Raw genomic sequence first — 21,548 nt, forward strand, 5'->3', positions numbered from 1 at the left:
GCTGATGTAACCAGGAACACACAGCAGCTATGGCTTCCCTCACAAGACCTGCCCACTCATGAAGTAAGACACAGAAGTAAGAGAGGGATTAGTTGAGAAGGGATCTGTCAGTGTGGAAGAGGAAAGAGAGAAACAGGGTAAATATGCTCACAATATATTCCCTACATGCATGAAATTGTCAAAATTACAATAATCTTAACATGTCCAGCATAAATTGACACACTCAGTATTGCTCACATCTCATTGGCCAAGAGCTCTACCTACCTTAAAAGGAAGGGAGACTTAAACCTGACTCAGAGGGAGGGAAGAGGATGTTTATTGCAGCTGTCTTCAAAACAAAACTATGATGTCCTGCTACTTGTACAACATGGATGAACCTTGAAAACTCTATGCTAAGTGAAAAAAGCCAGACACAGGAGGCCACATAGCATACAAAATACCCACCTACGTGATATTTCCTAAGTAAGAGCCTGGAGAACAAGAGTAGATTCATGCATGCAGGTAATGGGGCATAATTAATGCATCTGGGGTTTCATGGAGTGTCTGCAAGATGTGGTAGTGGTTGGCAAAACATTGTGCATTCACTACTACTAAAATGTACCTTTTAAAATGGTTTAAATGCCTGGTATGGTGGCACACACCTTCAATCCCAGCACTTGGGAGGCAGAGGCAGGCAGATCTCTTGAGTTCTAGACTAGTCTGGTCTATTTAGGGAGTTCCAGGACAGGCAAAGATATATAGTGACCTTGTCTCAAAAAAAAAAAACAAAAACAAAAAACAAAAAACCAAACAAACAAAACAACACAAAAGAAGGTTTAAATGGTAAAAATTTATACTACACATATTTAACACAATTGAAAAACAACATATTAGACAACAGAAACAAGCAGCTGTTCTTTTCAGTTGCTTTCAGAAGACATGAACGTGCACAATAACTGCTAAGTTTGATAGTCTGGAGTGCCAATACTTGATATAAAGGCTGCAGTGACACCGTGTTGTGTTTGGGACTTTTGCTGTGAGACTCAGTTCATCTTTGGCTCCAACTGAAAGAATGCGGGTGTGCACCTGTCGACATCTCTTTCTGTCTCTAAGGCTAGAGACTGATCCCAAGGCTTCAAACATGCCAGTCTAGAGCCAGGTATGGTGGCACATGCCTGCAATCTCAGCACTGGGGAGGCTGAGGCAGGAGGACTGAGTTCAAGGCCAGCTAGGCTACATGGAGAGATGCTCTTAAAAAAATCCAGAAGGAATACAAGAGTACATTCCAGGGGGCTCTCGCCACAAGGGGTAGGGGACACTACCACGTGAGCTTGGCGTGCTGATTTGCTTGACACAGCGACCATTTCATTGTGTGTACAAAAACATTAAATGTATTCAATAAAAATTTGAGAAATTAAATATCTGCAAACCTCTTAGGTCATTTTATAGAAAAGAGTAAAGAAAAACAATTAGAATTATGTGCACATATACAAAAACTAGAAACATAATATTAAAAACCTTACTATAGCTCATTATCTCCTAGAGCAAAACTGGAGGGCCCTGCCTGCAGCTCCCACCCCTGCTTTGACTGAGGTTTTTCAAGGTCTCCAGGCTGCTGGAACTGCCATCCTCCATTGTGTAGGGCATGCTGATGGGCGAGTCTTGCTTCCTGGGTCTCAGGAATCTGCCACATCTTTCTTTAGGACGTGAAAACAGCTGGCCCATGAATGGTGGCTGGTGGAGATGCTTCCCCTGGGCCCTTCCCTGCAGACAGCTGCTCTGCCTTTGTAGCTGACCTCAAACCCACAGAACTGCCTTCTCATCCATCTGGACAGAGCAGTGGGAAATGATTCCATCATCCTGTCTTGCCTTTTAAAGTTTGAGCGGCTCCATAATAGACCTAAGTATTTGGAGGTTCCAGATGGCTTTGTTCATGGAGGGTCTGCAACTAGCCAGCTGCCTGATGAGGCTGTTCTTATGAAAGCTTCCCCTCTCTCTCCCTCATCCACAATGAAATGGTGCTTATATTGTCTGCACCATCCCAGACCCTGCTACGCCTGGGAAGTTTACCTCTTCCAATCACGTGGCACGATCCTGGTGACCAGAGCGTGTTCCTGCAACTTTGGGGGTGTCCTGTAGCAGGACACAGCCTGTATTACCTTCCAGGTAACCTCTAACAGCACCCAGACTCCTTTGCAGGGCCAGCCTGTCACCATGATTGGCTCAGGCAGCTTTGGAATAGCACAGCATGATGTGTTATAAGGACCATCAAGTCTGAGCTTTTAGGAAACTCTTTCTCTAGGAACCCCCAAAGTAACAGATGTGCTGGGGATCACCACCACCAATACTCGGGATGCTTGTCAAAAGGTTAAGATGCAGTAGGCACACAGTTGGAGACAGCAGTCCTGACACATGCTGTGAGACTCAGTTCATCTTTGGCTTCAACTGAAAGAATGCGGGTGTGCACCTGTTGACATCTCTTTCTGTCTCTAAGGCTAGAGACTGATCCCAAGGCTTCAAACACGCCAGGAACACTTTGCCATGGAGCCACACCCCAGCTCCCACCAAACACCCACTTGCTGATACGTTGTTTGAGGCTGTATCGAGTGTGATTATGTGAAAAATCTTTATTTTCTGCATTAAAAAGGCTTTCTTGTGGTAAAATGTGCAAAAGATTTACCATGTCAGCTCTTTTCAGTGTTAACCCAGTGGCATCAAGTGTGTCCTCACTGATGGACAATGTTGCCATCGCTACCCACTTGCAGCATCTGAGCTTTATCCGAAACGGAAACCCTGCCACCATTTCATGCCAACTCCTATCTCTTCTGCCTTCAACACCGCCCCTCAACTAATCACTATGTAAATTTGTCTCTATGAAAGACTGCATTAGTAAATATCACATGGATGGAAATCATACAACTCTTGGAGACTGGCTTATTTCATTTCTAGGTCTTCAAGGCTCACCCACATTGAAGAATGTACCACAGGGTCCTTCTTTCTTGCTGCTAGCTAATAGTCCACTGTGAATACACATTTTGTTTCTCTGCTCACTTGGGGGTGGACATATGTGCTATTTCTATTTTTTTTTTTGGCTGTTATAAATAATGCTTCAGTGAAAAGCAGTATAAAGGTATCTATAGGAGTCTTACTTTTACTTAGAAGCTTCATGTATCCGCCACCAGATAGCTGGCTATGCAGTGACTCTGTGTTTGAGGGTTAAAGGGACTGTTAGGCTGTCTTCCACGGTGGCTGCATCACTTGATGTCTCCATCAACATGCTGCCAAGATTCCAACCACCCATCTCCTCACCAATGCTTGTCTTTGGAACCATTTAAAGGAGGAACTGTGGGACCCTGGGAAGAGGCCTTATGACCTCATCTTTGTAGGAAGAGAACCTTTGGGCTACGGAAACATCAAAGCCAGAAGCGCTGGCCTTTTTAAACAGTTCTGTGCTCTGCAGCAGTGTCTTTGTAACTCCAGCCTCACACCACCCCAACACCAGGATGCGGGGCTGCATGTCTGCAGACACTCAGAGCTGCAGACTACTTAGTCCCTTCCTGACTAGAAGGGAAGAGGCTGACCATATAGCCTTCTTCAGAGCCACCTTGCCCTCGTCCTTCCAGCTCTAGCATCTGTGGTGAGAATAAAGGCATTTATTTCCCAGGACCCTCAGAGTCCAGGAAAGCTACAACACTATCTCACAAGTGTGCGGGCCCAGGACATGGGTACCCTCTTTACACTCTTTCCCTGCACTCTGCCAGCTACAGGAAATCTGGGGAAACTTGCCATTTAGAGCTATAGAAGAAAAGGGGGTGGGGTGGGGGGAAGGAAGAGCCAGTGAACTGTGACAACAAGACCTTGTAAGGGCTTTATTTATATATCATCATGGTCTCAGACAGACCCTGAGGCACCATCATTTGTCTCAATTTGGCATCCTCAGGATTTTCTGTAGTGCTTTTCCTTAAACAAGAAAATGTCGAGTGAGCTTTGTACACTGCCAGTTAATGTTTGAACAATAATTTAAAAATGGTGCTGTTGTCTCATTGGGACAGGGGGACCAACAGGAACCGTACAGTACGAGGAACTTCACAATGAGTTACAGTGGATCCGACTGACGCCCACGCAGGTGCGGGCAGGGACAGAGCAGTGTATGTACAGGTGCCTGAGGACGTGCGGTAGGCAGAGTATAGGGGTCATACAGTGAGTCTTAAGTCCATCTGAGGGGCTCCGTACCTTCTCAGACATGTTGATCTGCATCCTTCCAGGTTATGGACACTCTTGTCTTCTGGCCTCAAGGCCTTTTCACTAAAAAGAGTTTACTGAGTTGGACAGTCTGAAGCATTAAAAAAGGCTCCTAAAAAACTTACCACTGGACAAAATAAAATTTAACTTAGAACACTCTGAACTCAATATGGAGAAACCCAACCAAAATGGAACAGTGCAAATTTAACAGAGGCAGTCAGGATTGAGAACAAGGGTGTCTGGAATCTCTTAAGATGTACATTTTAAAACTCTTAAATCTATTTATACCTTATTTACCTTTTTTTTTGTTTAATATATTGTTTGTAAAAAAGATGGAGACAAAAATAGTTTTCTGAGCTATGAAAAAATTATTACAGGCACGTTTACTGTTTCATTCCCGAAACATCTCAGTTTACCAGGTTGAACATTCAGCAGCCATATGTTTTTAAAAAACATCCTTGGACCTTGAGAAAGCTACATCTTTCCTCTGGGGCAGAGGTTGGTGGATGGTGATGGTCTGGGTATGCAAAATTACAGTGAATTATTCCGGTGATAATCCATGCAAGCTTGCATCACGTCACGGGTGTGGTTTCTCCTCGGGTGGCTCCTCCTCACCATGTTCCTCCAACAACACGGGGTCTCCAGGTGACTGAGACTGGGAGGCAGTGGGGGAAGGTGGGGCCCAACGGGATGGAAGGCGGCGGTTTGCTGGTCTCTCTGGCCTGGAGAAGCAGGGCTCAAGGGATGGCGCGAGTGCAGAACAAGGTAGTTCCTTCAGAGCCGAGAGAGGGAGACAGCATTACTCAGACCTGCAGCGTCACACAGGCTATGGCCCCAACATACTTTGAACACACTGAAGTCACATGGAACAGCCCAGGTGGCTTCAGCATCTCAATGATTATGGCATGCATGGCGAGTAACTTAAAGTGATCGGGAAAACATCCCACATGAATGACGGGAGACACAACATGTGACCTTTTACGCTGTGACAAAAACACAACAAAACACAGGGACATGGGTCTTCTAGTAGGGCACCTCCGGAGCTGGAACGCATAGATGATGAGGAAGCAATGGGGGTCACCTTGCCCCAGTCCCATCCTTGAGCCCCTTGAAGGAGCCCTTCAGCTACTGAGCTAGTCTTGCAGGATCTCAGTCTACGGAGGCCCACAGGGACCTGGGGTGACATCCAGCTGTATTAGCAACGGGATTCAAACAGAACTCTGCCACTGTTTATTCCAAGCTGACTGGCAGAAGGCTCAACAAACTCCCACAATGTGGGGGAAAATGCTGCAGACAGAAATTTTAATTGAGGTCTAGTTTTCTTTAATGACTCGTCACCGTAGCGGCAGCTACAAACTGGTACAAGATGGTTGCTTGTGTGTTTGTGTTTCAGCCACTGTAACATTCTGAGGGCTGCAGACCACGTGACACACAGCATTCAGTCATGGTGCAGAGCATCTGTAGCCGCTTGCTTGTTTAAAAGGAATATGGCGCTATGTGTCCCTCACCCGCATGTTGGGGAATGGGGATGTCCAAACTCGGAGTTACTAACACACAGGAAGGTGGAAAGCTGGGTCACATGCAGCGTGAACTGTGGGTGACGCTCGTGAGGTGGTATAGTACCATGATGAAAGGCACAAAGAGGATGTCGTGGAATAAGGCCCCACAATGGAAGTCTTCAAGTGAACTAGAAGATTTAGACATGACAGACAATGAAGGACCCAGAATGAAGAGATTAGGAACAGCAGGGATGGAAGGACAGATGCTGTGTCCAGTGGGCAGGCGATGGCTCTTGGGAGAAGATGAAAACATGACCAAGGATGCTCAGAGATGGCCAGTGAGGATGTCATGACGCAAGGGCAGCAAGGGACCCACAGGCTTCTGCAAGAGCAATGGAGTAAGGATATAGAGTCCTTCCCTAACTCTTGAGGGGCCAGCAAGAAAGGAAACATTAACACTGAGACAATTCCATCAAATGCCTACCTGACTTAGGAGGATTATACCAATGGTACCATGACACCCAGGATGTACCTATAGCTACCACGTAGATACAGGTGAGTGCTCTATCTGTGTCTCATTACCTCCACTCACAGTACCTAGAGGAGGATGGGTATGGTTTGTGAAATCCCTGTCCCTGCTCCCACTACTACTGGAGTGAGCAAGCACACATTTGCCAAATATCGGGGTGGCTGTTGCTACAGATCTATCCAGCCTCTCCTCCCACTGAGGCCAAAAAGAATGAGCTCTTCTCAGAGACCACCACACCCTCCTCACTAGCACCTGTTTGTGCCGGAAAAGAAAATGTGCAGCCACAGTGTCAAGGAAACTAACATTTCCTTAGTAAGACATCAGCACACACAATGAGCAATGCTGTCCTTTACCCAGAAGCCAGTGGGGTAGCTGTGTGGAAATGGTCTTTTCCACCATTTTCTTGGCCATTCACCCCTTCCCCCTGCTATGGGGACACGACTTCTATCTGATGGTAGCTATGTCTCCCCTACCCCCAAGACAGTATCACTATGTATCCCTGGCTGGCCTCGACATTGTTATGTAGACCAGGCTGGCCTCAAACTCACTGATATCCACTGCCTCTGCCTCCCCAGTGCTGGGATTAAAGGTGTGCACCACCACATACAGCACAGCTCTACTTTAGTTCTTGACTTCAGGTAGGTTAGGAGGGTGACTACATCCTTGACTCAAACCACAACATGAACTTTCTCATAGGTCTCACTCAGTTCAGGCTCTGACGGCCATGCCCACCCAGAGTTCTTAAAAATACAGGCAACAGAGATGTCTCTGTTATTATTCACTCAGTCAATACTTATCAAGGACTTACTTTTTCACCAGTAGAGTTACTTGGAAGGACAAGAGACATTTGGGTTTATTCTTTCTGGCATGATTGTATGAAAAAAAAAAAAAAATGAGTGAGAAGGCTCAACACATTTTGCACACCACACCCCCGCACACTGCAACACACATATGCAACTGAAATGCCAGTGAGCCGTGATGGGTGGGTCTAAAACCAACAGAAGCTGGGTTCAAAGGCTCCTCCAGGCAAGGCCTGAGATGGTCCCTTCCGGCCAATGTTTCTCTCTTTCTCGAACTGCAAGCTCCAGGATGGGAGAAACCCCAGCAGAATCTACATGCTAAGTAGTCAACCCTGGAGCAGGCAAAGTGGGGTGTCTGCACTCGGGGTCCATTCCTGGGGGTGAGAGTGGATCTCCGCGGATGGTGATGGATGACAACCATGAGCACATCAGCTACACATACGACTCTCTGGACAGACGAAAGGGGGGGAGGAAGGCACTTACAGTGTGAGGCAGGCAGGGCTAGAGTCCCCATGGGGCAGTAAGTAAGACAGTTTGGTTCTGGGCAGACAGGCAGAGAAAGGAGAGAAAAACAAGTCCATTGGAAAGTATGTTTCAAACAGAAGAACAGTACAAGTAGAGTCCCTGCTCCAAGATGGCCCCCAGGAGAGAACAGTGGCCCCCGAGTTCACCCAGAGGCAGGCTGGGTAGAGGCAGGAGGTGGCGGCCATGGCACTCAGCTCACAGGACTGTCTTCTGCCATGTGTCAACAGACTGAAGGAGGAAGCAGAACCAGGGACGGGAAGTGGCCTCCCAGCTCTCTGAGGCACGCGTGTGAGGGGTGAGAGTGGTATGGCTGGATACGCAGCCTGGCTTGTTCTGCTCACCAGAAGCTGCCTGTGCTCGAATGCACCACCACCACCACCACCACCACCCCACCCCACCACCACCCCACCCCCGGGCGCCCACAGAACACTTAGCTCTAGGAGGGAAGGATGCCAGATCGTTCTCTTGGCACATCTCTGCCTTTGCTGTCAAGCTTCGAGAGAGAGGCCAGGGTCACTTGAGGGGTGAGAGGAAAGCACAGAAGGGACACTTCCTGTCTCTCATATGTGGAGATCCCAGTAACATGCTACACGGGGTGCCTGGCACAGACTAGGGAAACACCAGCAACTCCACTGCTCTGGGTGTGGAAAGCTAGACCTGCCACAAAGTCACCGAGGTGGGACGTGATCCCCAACGGGCCTATTACGTGGGTCCATCTAAACAGGCCTGACTCTGCTGGCACCCAGCACACTGCTGAGAGAAAGGGGAAGACAGACAAACCCACAGCCTTGAAACGCTGCTGGTGGGTCTCCCTGCAGGCTCTTGGGCCCTGAAACTGCCTGTGAGCCTGTTGTGACACTCAGCTTGTTTGGGAGCCAACAAGGTTGGGGTACGGGCTGGGGGGTGAGGGGGTGCAGGGGCGGTATGAGGATCTACACACATGCTTTTCAGAGAATAAGGGCAGTGCAGAGTGACCTGCAGTGACACCATGAGTTTTGCATCACTAGGCGGTGACTCCATTCAACTATGTGTTATCGCTATTAAACCTGCGCATTACCCAGTTGCTCTAAGCATTTGCTGTCAAGAATACAAAGGTTCTTTGGTTCCCAGACTTAATTTCTACTTGGTCTCTAATAGGAACAGAAACTCAAGACAGCCAATGGACAATGCTTTAAAACAAGCTCTCTTTTAACTGAGGGCAGAGTAGAGTATTCATGTACACACAGACCCTCCCAAGCCACAGGAATTTATCTGAGGGCTCCTGAGGTTGGGTGGTACAAAATATCAAAAGAGACACCATTTGTTACCTGAGAATTCTTATCCTAGGATGTTCATTCTTGGCAGAGCATGTGACAAATCTGTCCCTAAAACTCAGTCCTTGGGAAGAGCAGCTCAGGCAGGGGGTTGCCGTTTCTACAGGTGACTGTCAGAATCAACACGGCTTGACTGACCTACTTCTGGTGTGAACTGTCTATTTTGAATACTCCTCCAAGGGCTGGACGGGGAACCTGTGCGCAGTGTGAGGCAAGCGGCAGAGGAAACACACCTTTCTCCTCATGTCATACAGGAAGCCAGAGCTGACGCGGTGGGCAGCCTGGGAGCACCCTGCTGCCATCTGCCCCTGGCCCCTCGATGTACGTGGGAGTGGCTGGGCCTGGACGAGGCTCATGAACACGTGCACAGCCAGGCTTCTAGGAGTTGCAGTCCTGTGATCACTGACGGGACAGACCTGCTCTGTCAGTGAGGTGCAAATCTCCCTGCTGTCATCAGGCTGTTTCACTTGCTGTGGACATGGGGTTTTCTTTTTTTCTTTTGAGACAGGTACTCATTATGTAGCTTTGGATGGCCTAGAACTCAGAGAGATATACCTGCCTCTGTCTCCCAAGTGCTAGGATTAAAACTGTGGACCACCGTGCCTGTGGGTGTCCTTGTGTGCTTGTGTGTTTTTTGTTCATTTTTGTTTTTGTTTTTTCCAGTGCAAGAACACATGTGGGTATATGGGCATATGTACTAATAGAATTCAGTCACCATTGCCATATTCTATTAGGGCACAGTTTCTAGTTTATCCATTACCTGATTCCACTGAAGGGTGGTTTATAAAATGACAAACTGCTGATCTGCACTGAGGAGGCCTGAGAATCCAAAAGCTATTCTTGTAGTTCCCAATCAAAGAAGTTTGTGTCTGTGTGGTCCACACATAAAGATCTGCCCCTCATAAAGCCACACATAAAGATCTGCCGTGTGGAGAGGTGCTGACAAGACACACATGCATGCATGGTTTCCACTCACTCAGTTTTCACACTTGCACCAAGTCACACAGAGAGAAACTAAATATACACCCAGTACAAATCCCAGACCAGAGGACAGAGTCAGACCAAACCACATCCTCACAATTTTGAGCACAGTAAAAGTAAACTTTCTTATAAGCTACTTAAGGTTTATCATTCTGCCTGGTCCATTTCCCAATTCACTTCATCCCTGCCCACTTACAAGGACTCCTGAAACCACTGCCCAGGATCCACCCCAGGCTTCCTATACTAGGCAGCTAAAGGCAGAGCTGATGAGAAATGCGACAGTACCCAGTTTACCTCCATGGATCCTGGTTCAGCTGGTCCTGCTTCTCCGGTGTGGCTGTCGCTGGTGAGACCTGAGGGGCTGTGGGCACTGGCTAGCTTCTCCTTTAAGGCATGCTCCAACAACTTTTTGTTGAGGATCCGGGCCACATTCTCAGTGAGCGTGTAACCAGGAGGTGCAGATAAGTCCTGTCTCACAGGTGTGCTCTCTCCACCATCCTCCCTACACGTCTCTGAGCCCACCCCTAGGGGGCTGGGCGACCTTCCTCGGGAACTAGTGCCTGTTTCCTGGCCTGGACCCAACTCCTGGCGAGGTTCTGCTGAGAGCGAGCGGCTCCCAGCTCGCACCCCGACAGGACTGTGGTCGATGATGTTGAAGAGGCTGGAGAGGCCATCGTTGATGGTGGTGTGCACAGGGCTCTCCCTGGTGGTGGTGGAGCGGGCCCAGGCCGACTCACTGAACCCTTTCTGGGCCATGCCTGGTGAGGTCCTGCTATTTGGCTGGTCAGCTTTTGAAAGGGGCTTTCTCTGAAGCTTGGGAGAACCATACTTTGGAGAGCAGCAGGTGCGTTCAAACTTGGCCTGCACCTTCTCGATGGCAGGGGCCACCTGTCTGTTCCTAAGGCTTCGGGAAGGAGAAGACACGGGTGTAGTGCCACCTCCAGCTTTTGGCGTGAGACACTTGTGGGGGCTGCTGGTGACACCGCTGGCACGCAGGGCCTCGGTCTGCAGGCCCACACTGATTGTCTGGATGGTCTGTGTCCCTGCTGTCCTGGACCCGTTGGTCTGGCAGGCCATATCCCTGACTTGTGGCTCAGTGGAACCAGAGCAGATGGCATTCCTCACAGAGAAGGCCACCTCCTTCATGTCATCACTCATGTTCTTAGACATATCTAGGCTGTGCAATGGGGAGGTGAACCCCAGGGAGGGGCAGACAGGCCTGTCTAGGGGGCAGAGGGACCCCTCCACATAGTCTCTGGGGTGTCTGGGTGGGGTACAAGGCCACCTGTTGAGCACAGGTTCCGGATGACCTCCCTTGGCATCTGCCAGGTTCCCTCTTGCTCTGCTCATGGGGAAGGGGCCCTCAGGGTCCACTCGGCTCCTGCCCTCCCCACCCGACACGATACTGTCAACCCGGCGGATAGCAGGTGGGCTGTGCAATACATGCACCCCAGACTGCTCGGTGAGGACATGGCTCCGCAGGGGCTGCTTCTGGCAGTGCTCCGGGCTGGTCATGGTGTCCGTAGTCATGGTGACACTTGTGGTCAGGTACCAGGAGGAATCAGGGAAAGGCTCTGTGGTGGCCTCATGTCCTACCCGCCCCACCTCGGTCCTATCTGCCCAGAGGTCTGGAGGCCTATCAGTCCCAGTCCTGGGGGGAGTGTAGTCCCAGTTTTTGCTGTTGAACTCCTCGATGTACTTCAGGTCATCAGGAGACAGGGGCGGAGTGACATCCTCTTTGCTGCTGGCAGATGGCAGGCCCTTCTCAGGCAGGAATGGGGAGACGTCCATCAGACGCTGGAATTCAGACATACAGGACACAGACACAGCCCTGGGGAAAAAAAGGAAAGCAGGTGTCGGCTCAGGGCTGTGCTCTACACAAGACGTACCTATGGAAGTGCCCGCCTCTACCTACCTCTAAAAAATCGGGCCAGCCACTCGATATCCTGGGTGGCTGATATGCTCTCCCCATGAATGCCCACAGTTGTATTGCTCTGTAATTGTGCCTACAGCCTTGCCTTGGTCTGAATTTAATAGAGTTACCCCTTCAATGGCTACACAGACATGTGGACTATCTACCCAGTCACAGCTAATTCCAGACTGTGGTCTGGCCACTCAGCCCACTGAGGAGTATCATCCTCTACCGGCTTCCATGGTTCCCATCAACCTGTGCAGATGAACACGCCATAATCTCTAGCTACTGTGAGCCATAGGACGCAGCAGAGACAGAGTGTGGTGAAACATCTCCAGGTCCACATCTCTTTTCACCTAACCAGCCCCATCCTCCACTGGCTTGAAGGACTAACAGTCTCCAAAGGGCACTTGGAGGATACAGGAGAAAATTGGAAAGTGGTCAGCTTCCAGTCTTGTTTCAAACAAGAATCCAATCAAGCCCTTGCAATTCGGTATGAGGACGGACTCTCCTCTCTCAGCTTTCCTCTCTATAGGCAAGTGATCTCTCTCTGTGTGATCTTTCTGTCCTCTGTAGGAGGAAAACTCCCTCAGACACACAAACAACAGTAAAGAGGGAAGATAGGTGAGTCACAAGAGCTGTACGTTGGCAGCCATCGCCCAATGTGTATGCATATGTGGTGCAGATCCTCAAGGCAAGCATTTTAACTCCTCATGTTTCAATCCAATATAAGTTTGTTGAATGCTTTCCACCTGCTCTTCAGTCTCCCTAGTGGCGGTGGGGTGCCATAATGGACAAGTCAGGAGGTGGATGGGGTATTCATGCAGCTTGCCTATCCACCAGGGCAAACAAATGGTCAGAGGCTGGGGATTGGCTATGCCCACCACCTCAGGTGACAGAACCACTGTGGCCTGGAGTCACTCCACCTGTGGCCGAAGTGGGAGGCAAGGCGGACACCAACTTACCACCACTCCCCTCACCTTGACAGACAGTGTGTACCTAGGGTTCTATCTCAGCCCTGGCCACACCAGAGGGGATCCCAACCCAGGGCACAGATCACCCCTCCATAGAACCTGGTAATAACAGTAAGGCCAGACTGGGGCTCATCCGTGAGCAAGTATGAATACTCAATGGTTGCTACACAGAACCACAATGGCGGCCACGGGTGGGGGCTTCATGCCTCTGGGGTTAGCTGGATGGAAGAGCACAGGGATGAGAAAGAACGGAGAGGCATGGACCTTAGAAGCAGCCACGTTGATGAAACAAGACTAGGATGCAGAGGAAGCATGGTCAAGTGCCTCCTGATGGAAAAGATATGGCAGGACCCACCATACGGCTAGAACTCAGACAGTGCATGGCCAGGGGAAGGGGCGGTACCTTCGTTGTTTTGTACATTTTGATGCTACTTAAAATTTACAACCCCCATGTTGACTACATCTGAAACCAACAGAAGCAAATAAGACTTAAAAACAGAGTGAAAAAAAAAAAGAAAGGAAGGAAGGAAGGAAGGAAGGAAGGAAGGAAGGAAGGAAGGAAGGAAGGAAGAAAGGAAGAAAGGAAGAAAGGAAGAAAGGAAGAAAGGAAGAGAGAGATGGGAGGCCTGGGCTACCAAAAGCAAATGGCTCGAAGCCTTCACCTGGACACAGAGCTGTGGATGCTGCTGTGAATGGGCAGAGTAGTTGGAGGGATACTAAGCTGGGTGGGCTGCTTCTCTGTGTTGGATACCAACTGGCTTCCTGTGTGCTCATACATACAAAGAAAATAACAAAAATCTTTCAAGAATCTGAAACTCTTCTATTTGTGGATAAGGCGACCAAGGTGCAAAGCACTTAAGTCCCAGACCCAGGGAAACAGCAGTAAGAGGCATACACGGATTACTTCCAGAGCCCAAGCCCACAGGTATACTTTGTATTGCCCAGGGAAGATCAGAGAAGGGCAGAACCATGCCCAGGCAACTCTGTCGGCTGTGTGGACAGCAGACAGCAGAGGCTACAAAGGAGCCGGTCATTTACAGCCTCCAAGATCACAGGACAAAAGGAGGAGGGTTGCTGAAAGTGGCAAACTGCCGGAGAAATAGATGGGATGGAGATAACGTGCATCCACGTACAGAAGGAAGAGAAGGCAAAACCGGAGAGCATGGGCTGTCAAGCAGGAAGCTGGTGTGCAGCTAACACGAAGGGCCACAGCTCCGGTCTGTTTCCTTTCGGGATCACCGCAGGAAAGACTGTAACAACAAATCCCCCAGGTAGCAATGCCTCCTGAGTGGAGGGGTTTTCTGAACGGCCCATAAGAAAGTTTCCCACAGACCTTTGAAAAACTGACCGTATCAAGCACTGCAAGGTTCTTGTCATAAGACACATACCAGCGCGTATTGTGTCTTTGTTGCTAATACTAATCCACAAAGCAAATAATTTAATAGCAACTACTTACTGTAAATTATTCCAGAAAGTACCCACAAACACTGCATCAAAATGGTGGAATGTTAAGAGCAAAAGATTTCTAATTTAGCAATCAATTTTACTTACCTTTGAAGATTTCCCTTGCCACTTTCTTCTTCCTGTAAAACACAAACGCTTGTTGGAATCAGTCGATTTTGGCTCCCTAGGAATCCTGTCTGCACTAAAGTGACTCGTTTTGCTCTGGCCCCTGAAGACGTGGTTTGAAATGCTCACTGAGGCCCAGTTCTGGGCTACTGCCCTGAGCCCTTTGAAGTCTTAACAGTAAAAGCAGCATCATGGGAGGGCAAGGGCTTCTGTAGCCTCCCCAGGGAGGGAGGGCCTGCCTGAGTGAGGAAAACTGACTATAAAGCTGGTTGAGTATAAAAATAATGGCTCTCCTGCATTCCCGTAGAGGACTTCCCCACTGAAGTTCAAAGAACCGGCCATCCCGAGTAGGTCCAAGTGTGTGTAGGTTGGTGTAGGGGTGGAAGCTAACAGAGTGAGTGGAGAGTTGGGAGACCGACGTCCTCTGCTCCAGATCTTGCTATGGAGGTTGGTATGGGTGGCATCTTCAGGGAAGGGGCTCCTGCTTGGTGTTGAATATTCTTAGTTGGGATCAGAAGTAGAAAAACAGTGACTTCCCCTTAAGAACAGCAGGGACTGTGTGGTAAGTAACACAATGGCAAAGGTTGTCTGTCTACTGAGAAAAGACCTGCATGCTGACACGGGTTGGAAGAAACAATGAAGTGACAGTCAGTAATGAAGCCATACTCCTTGGGCCAGTGACACTGCAGCGCATCCTTCCTCACAGACAGCAAGCCTTTGATTCCTCCACACAGAGGAGTAAGGGGCTCACTTGGATCTTTGGCTCTCTCTGCTACAAAGCTGGACCAAAGAGATTGCCTGCAGATCCGTGGCAGGGCTGACCTACCAACAATCATTCTACCGACCTGACACACACTGCTGAGGGGAAAGCATTTGACTTCACTGACGTGACTGACATACGTGGTTGAGCATCCCTTTACCCAAAAAATCTGTAACCTGAAATACTTCAAAATCTGAAAAGTTCTGACATTTGTTTCACACAAAAAATAAACATATAGACTAAAATTGCCATTAGGCTACGGGGATAAGGTGTATATGAAATGTAAATGATTTCTGTGTTTGAATTGAGTCCTATCCCCAAGAAATCTTATTATGAAAATGTAAATATCCCAAATTGCATAAAAATTGGAAATCTGAAACCCTATGGTCTCAGTATTTTGAACCAGGGACATTCAACTCATACAATGTCCCCATATTTCAGCACTATCTGAGGCAAGTCCCTGTAAGTCTGAGGTATTTGAAAGAACAGTACCCAGTACAGCCACTGTTAATTGGATCACATGTAATGATTCCTATACCAGTGTCCCCACCCCATAATCCCAGGTTTATTGAGACAGGGTCTCATTATTCCTCTACCAATTTTTAAAATGAGGTTTTAAAAAACAAAATCAGCCAGGAAGTGGTGGCACACGCCTTTAATCCCAGTGCTCGGGAGGCAGAGCCAGGAGGATCACTGTGAGTTCGAGACCAGCCTGGTCTACAGAGTGAGATCCAGGGCAGCCTCCAAAGCTACACAGAGAAACCCTGTCTGGAAAAACAAAACAAAACAAACAAACATCATCAACAGAAAACAAGTGACATTGCCACAGAAACTTTGGTGGCTCTCTTTAATTCTCATTTGTTGATCCAATTGTTGGATCCTTTTCCCTTTGCCCAGAATAACATATTTATAGCAGCTGCCATTTAGTGACATCTACTAAATGTTAAGAAATTCCTTAGTACAGAATTATTTCTCAGCTGTTAGTTTTCTAGAATCAGAAAACTGTATTACGATTTCAAGAAAAGTTGAAGATACACATTTATTTTGTTTATCGTGTTTTGTCGACCACACTCGTTCTTGAGAGTTTTCATGTTGCATGGGACCCTAGGCCAGCACTTCTAAACCCAGAACCAGATGGCTAAGTTAAAGAGACCACAGGAGTAGGGTCAGGTCCACCAAACAAAACTGTCTCCATTGGCAAAGGGTCACTTGGCTCAATGCACAAGCTGTCTGGGGAACTTGCTGGGAGGGGTACCTGCCAGACACTGGCTGCATCTGATGACAGCTCCCCCCTGCTGTTAGGAACCTCAGAGCACAAACCCGGGCTGACCTCGGCAAGGCAGTTCCTAAGGGGTGGCGGATCCTCAGGCTCATCATCCAGGGACAAAGCATCCAAGTACAGGTTCTCGCTGGCTGAGCACCTGTCCGACTCCTTCAGTTTGGAAAGCGGCCGGTCTTCAAATGGGATGGAGTCAGTGTCTGCACAGGGCCATATAGACACAGGTCGGGGCGCACGGAGGCCTCCTTGGTGTGGAAAAGGGCGAGTGTTGTCTTCCTTTTGATTGCAGAGGAAACTGCCACTTCTCTGGGGACTGTTCTCTTTCTGCAACTGAGTGTTAAAAATGGAAATAATCAGCCTCCCTTTCCAGCATGACGATTTTTCTAGGACCATCCTTTCCCCACTATGTTGAATTGCAAATGTCTACCTGAAAAGACTTGGCTAGAAGCAAATGTTCTTAAAGTCATGACCTCAGTTTCAAAAATGTCTGACAATAATATCACACATGCAAATGCCTCAAATGCCTTCTAAAGAAAAGCACACTTTACCAGGACTACGGAATCTTCCTGATACAAATATTGATGTTTTGAGGGGTTTTGCTGGTGTCTTCATCATTTTTGTTGTAGTCGAATAATTGTTTATCAATTTGTGCTCATGGGAAATTAGACTTTTTTTTTTAAGTTTAATGGGAATAAGCATTATGTTTAGTACTTTCTTCTGCAATTACCTCCAGAACTTTAGTTATGCTCCATGGAATACTGCCATGAATGGCAAACTCCTGAGATGAACCCCATTTTCCTAACTTATCCAAGGCAGATAACAAATTCTATATATAACCGAAGCAACTGAACTGGATTGTGGCCATATGGTGCTAAAGACAGCTTTAATTTTGCTTGAGAGAGTTCAAACTTAGCTATAAAGATGACTGAAGATTTGGCACACTTTTTCGGCCTGATTTGGTAAACTGAAGCAATAATGGGCAGATGGGTCACTTGGTGTGTAGAGGAAAGGGCAGGGGACACAGTCAGCGGGGGGTGGGGGGGGTGGGGGGGAAGGGGGGTGGGGGGGTGGAGCACTTGACTAGTGTTGAAAGGCCCTAGTCCAATCCCCAGCCCTTCAAGGAGGTGAGGCTGAGGCTGTGGATGTGTTCCCTGCTGCTTTACAAGCAAAAGTGATTTCCCAACTCTTGTCCAGCTCAGTGGAGATGTGCAGACCAGTGAGCCAGCAGAGGGGCCTGGCATGTGCAATTCACTCGGCAGATAAGCACTCTCTTCCAGTGGGAGATCCTGAATGGGGGTATTTTATCAGAGAGCTATGTAAAATCACAGAGGGCTAAATGGGATGTCCCAGGGGTGTGGCTCACAGGCTTTGGCTCTCTTCTTCTGCCTCTCTCTTTCTAAACACTTTTATAGAAAGTGCAATCAAGGTCTGAAGCTATTCTCACCTAGGACTTTATGATATAAGAGTGCACACTCTCCTAGATTGACTATTCTCTTGAGTAAGTAAATTATCTAAGGGTCAGAATGTCATTTGGATTTCACTGGAAAGAATGGCTGACTCAAGATCTCCAATCCTCAAGTGCAGAGATGGTGGAGAAGTTCTTAAAAAGAAAAAAAAATCCCTCAAACCCAACTGGCTTTTAGGAGCATCTTTACAGGTTGCATCTCTGAAGCCATTTGAGCCTACATCCATGAGCTTGCAGGACCGTGGACTGTGAATGATCAGGAGGAAGCTGGACAGGACCAAAGGACCGTCAGCTAATTTTCTAATGTTGGAGGTGTTCAAACAAATGTCTTTGAACATTATTGCTAGCCTATGAGAAGACAAGGGTCCCACCAGCAGCCAAATCTTAGATGCCAGTCTGTGTCAGGTTCACTGTTATATGAGGGAACAGATCACTCCAGATTTGAGCTCAGCCCCCTCCATTTTCTCCTCCCCCTTCCTAATGACACATTTCTTCACAGTTCCCTTAATGATGCTAAATGCTTTACTTAAAAATATATATAAAAAGGAAAGCTTTTTATTATATTTCTCTAACGCATGTCAGTGCGGATGAGTTTCAACACATGATCATCTCCCAAGTTATTTTGGGCAGAGAATTAAAATGCGAGAATCACATTGGAAGCTGTAAATGTGCACTGAGGGTGTGTGTGTGTGTGTGTGTGTGTGTGTGTGTGTGTGTGTGTGTGTGAGTGAAGGGGGAGAAGGAACGCCCAAAGAGGAGAACTATGAACAACCACGTTCTAACTCAGTAGAGTGGGTTTCAAAAATAAACCCAGGCAGCCAGCAGCAGTTTGCACCGGGGCTGCTAAGTGTCAGATTTCCTAAAAAAAAAAAAAAAAAAAAAAGAGCCGAAGAGGCTTGAGCTGGCAGTCCCTGCTGCCAAGATGCCTGTGTGCTGCTGTAATACTATAATGGATACTGAACGGATAGGGTGTCCTGAAGCTGCACACCTACTGTACTTGTGATCTTGCAGCAGAATGACATTTAATGCAAATAGAAAATTTAACAGGTTTGGATTTCAAATAATTGAGCACAACAAAAAATCCCAAGAGTGTCACCTTACAACTGGGTAGAAAGAAAGAGGTCGCCTGTGCTCAGGTTTTAGAGGATGGGCTGGCCGTTCAGCTTCTCAAGGTAACTAACTGACTCGAGAAAAATTAATGGGAGGGCAAACCGGTGACACACAATAGTTCCTCTTTTTAGCTCCCCAAGTACAAGTATATAAAGAGACATTCTATGACAGTGAACTGGGAGCCGACCCATCCTATGGAGAAATCCAGTGAGACTCCATGATAGTTAACTATCCTCCCCCTACTCCCCACCCCCATCCAACGTGGGCTGAGATAAGAGATAAATGAGACACGCTGAGTGACCTTAGCCACATTCCTACAGTCATTCACCACACAAACCGCCTCATGTGGCATAGAAATGATGCAGGAGTTTAACGACACCAGGCAAATATGATGCACACGTCCTGGAAGTGGAAAATGGATTTGCTGCTGCTTCTCTGACTGTCCGTATCAAGTTATCACAGCCAAGGTTATTCGGCTTCCCAGGGGGCCAAGTATCAAGTGGACGCCGTGAGGAATATTCAGTTACATTTCTTGCTCATCTATGGAATGTGCAGCTAGACATGAAACCAGCAAGCAACTGGACGAGAGATGAAACCTGTGCGCGTTTCCCCTTGTACGTACATTTCCATGGGCATCAGAGCCGACCTCTTCTTTCAGAGAATGCTTACATACAGCCGCTGTACTAGCTTTCAAATCGGGCAGTGAGATCTCTAAAACCCTATACAATGCTGACGACCCCATGGAAAGGCGAGACATAGTTCTCAAAGCTACATCTACACGTCTGCAGCATCCTTTCATCGTGGACCGACCTGACGAGCAGGGGACTCCTGCACAGATGCCAGGACCTACGGCACAGGTGTGAGGGCCAGGTGCACACCTGAAACACCAGGTGAGGTGGCAGACAGTTCAGCCCTGGGTCACTGTTGCTTCAGAAACTGAGTGTTACCAGATGCGTCTGACCAAGTTCTTCTTTGCTAGAAATTCCTTACTCCCCAAAGAAACACAAAAGCCTCAGACACCTGCTTCACTGACAGTGGGACTTTCAACACTAAAGCAGCCTGTGACAGGATCAAAGAACAGCAATGACTAGGCAAAGGGGACCCCCAAAGACCTATGACAGGGGGCACCATGGCCTCACAGGGTATGGCAAGTATATAAAGCAGTGGACAAGAAGGAAGGTCCAAGTACCAAGCTGCTACTGCTTACCTGTTGTTTCCTAGGAGATAAAACACTGCCTCTGGGAGGGGAAAGACTTACAGGGCCCAAAGATCACAGAAAGTTAGAAGAATCACCAAGAGTTGTCCCCTCCCCACCCCGACGGTTATATAAGCAGTTAACAGTTGTGGAGGAAGGAGCTGCCTGGAGGCTGAGCTGCCTACAGTTTGTGCACCAGAGATGCAGTTCCTGTGAATCATTGTGCTCCAGTGGGCTTTTCAGTGAGAGCTACCCAGGCTCCTGTAAGTAACCCTTCACCCATGGTGCTGTACGTAACCCCAATAAACTCAATGGTTCACTAAGCTAGATTGGGGTGGAATCATTCTCCGTCTGTAGTCAGAACTCCATCTGGGGCAGAGACATCTGTTCATGTCTCTTAAGAAAAAGTCAAGTTGTGTGTGATAAATTGGTGATCATTTTGTAAGAATGCATGCTACTGTTAGCCCTGGAGTTCTGCCTCATGGCAGACCCACTCAACAGAGCACAGATGCTAGGCACAATCTGGCAGATTCTTCGCAGGGCTGTATTTCTAAAACACACAGGAAATGGTGACTTTCCTCTTGGTAGTATTTGGGGAATTTTGAAGTGGAGCCATGTCAAATATTAGCAAGGTGACTCATTGGTGATCGAACCTGGGAAGGCCTCCCCTCCTTCTGCCTGTAGTGGGCTTTCTTCCTCTCTACTGTTTCTAAGTCAAAGGCTCTGGCCATTTTTAAATCATGTGGTTCATTCTGCGTCCCTCCCCATGCAAATTTAAACTTGAATTCACCTTTGCCATTCAACTTTAGTCGTGCAGGTGGCTGGAAGAGCTTCATTCTCAACAGGCTCTCACATTAACGCAGGCGGTGTGAGCATTTATAATGGAGTAATGCTGTACTTCATCCTGGTTACCACTTCTAACTGACTGATATTTCTTGAGGCTTTGGGCATTTATAAGAGTGATAGGTTGAAAAGAGGCAAGGTTATCTGTGGGGGTGGGAATCCAGCCAGGGAGGGATTCAAAATCCTCTCCTCAGTGTGCTGTGAAAACTGAATCTGCACATAACTCTGGCCCTACTGCAGCTATGTAAACCACACCAAGCTCATGCAATGCAGAGAATGATTATCCAGCGGCAGGAAAACAACCCCCTCTGCTCTCCCCACATCCATCTGAGTTTGTTTATCAGGAGATGATGAGCTACCAGATACCTCCCTTGATTCCTGTCCTACCTAATCACTGCTCAGCAATACCACAGCAGGAACAATTGCCAGCCAACAATGACTTCTAACTCAATTTGGTAATTACTTCACTAAAGGCAACAATTCCATTCAGGCTGCAGCCATCACCATGACCACATCTTCCTCCGTGGCCATTGTAAGTGTTAGCTTACTCTGGGGAAGAACTTGCTGAAGATA

The 21,548-nt window shown here is 47.9% G+C and overlaps 1 protein-coding gene across 1 annotated transcript in view; it reads right to left on the reverse strand.

Annotated features, from left to right (window-relative positions):
- Positions 1 to 3,822: 3,822 nt before the first annotated feature.
- Mtcl1 (microtubule crosslinking factor 1) overlaps positions 3,823 to 21,548 on the reverse strand; it is a 119,388-nt gene continuing 101,662 nt past the window's right edge. Inside the window, 4 exon segments of the mRNA XM_036172916.1 lie at positions 3,823 to 4,993; positions 10,163 to 11,699; positions 14,306 to 14,337; positions 16,414 to 16,692. Coding sequence (XP_036028809.1) covers positions 4,799 to 4,993; positions 10,163 to 11,699; positions 14,306 to 14,337; positions 16,414 to 16,692 — 2,043 coding nt within the window. The 3' untranslated portion in view covers positions 3,823 to 4,798.

This window comes from Onychomys torridus, chromosome 23 (genome assembly GCF_903995425.1).
Source record: "Onychomys torridus chromosome 23, mOncTor1.1, whole genome shotgun sequence".
Taxonomy (NCBI): domain Eukaryota; kingdom Metazoa; phylum Chordata; class Mammalia; order Rodentia; family Cricetidae; genus Onychomys; species Onychomys torridus.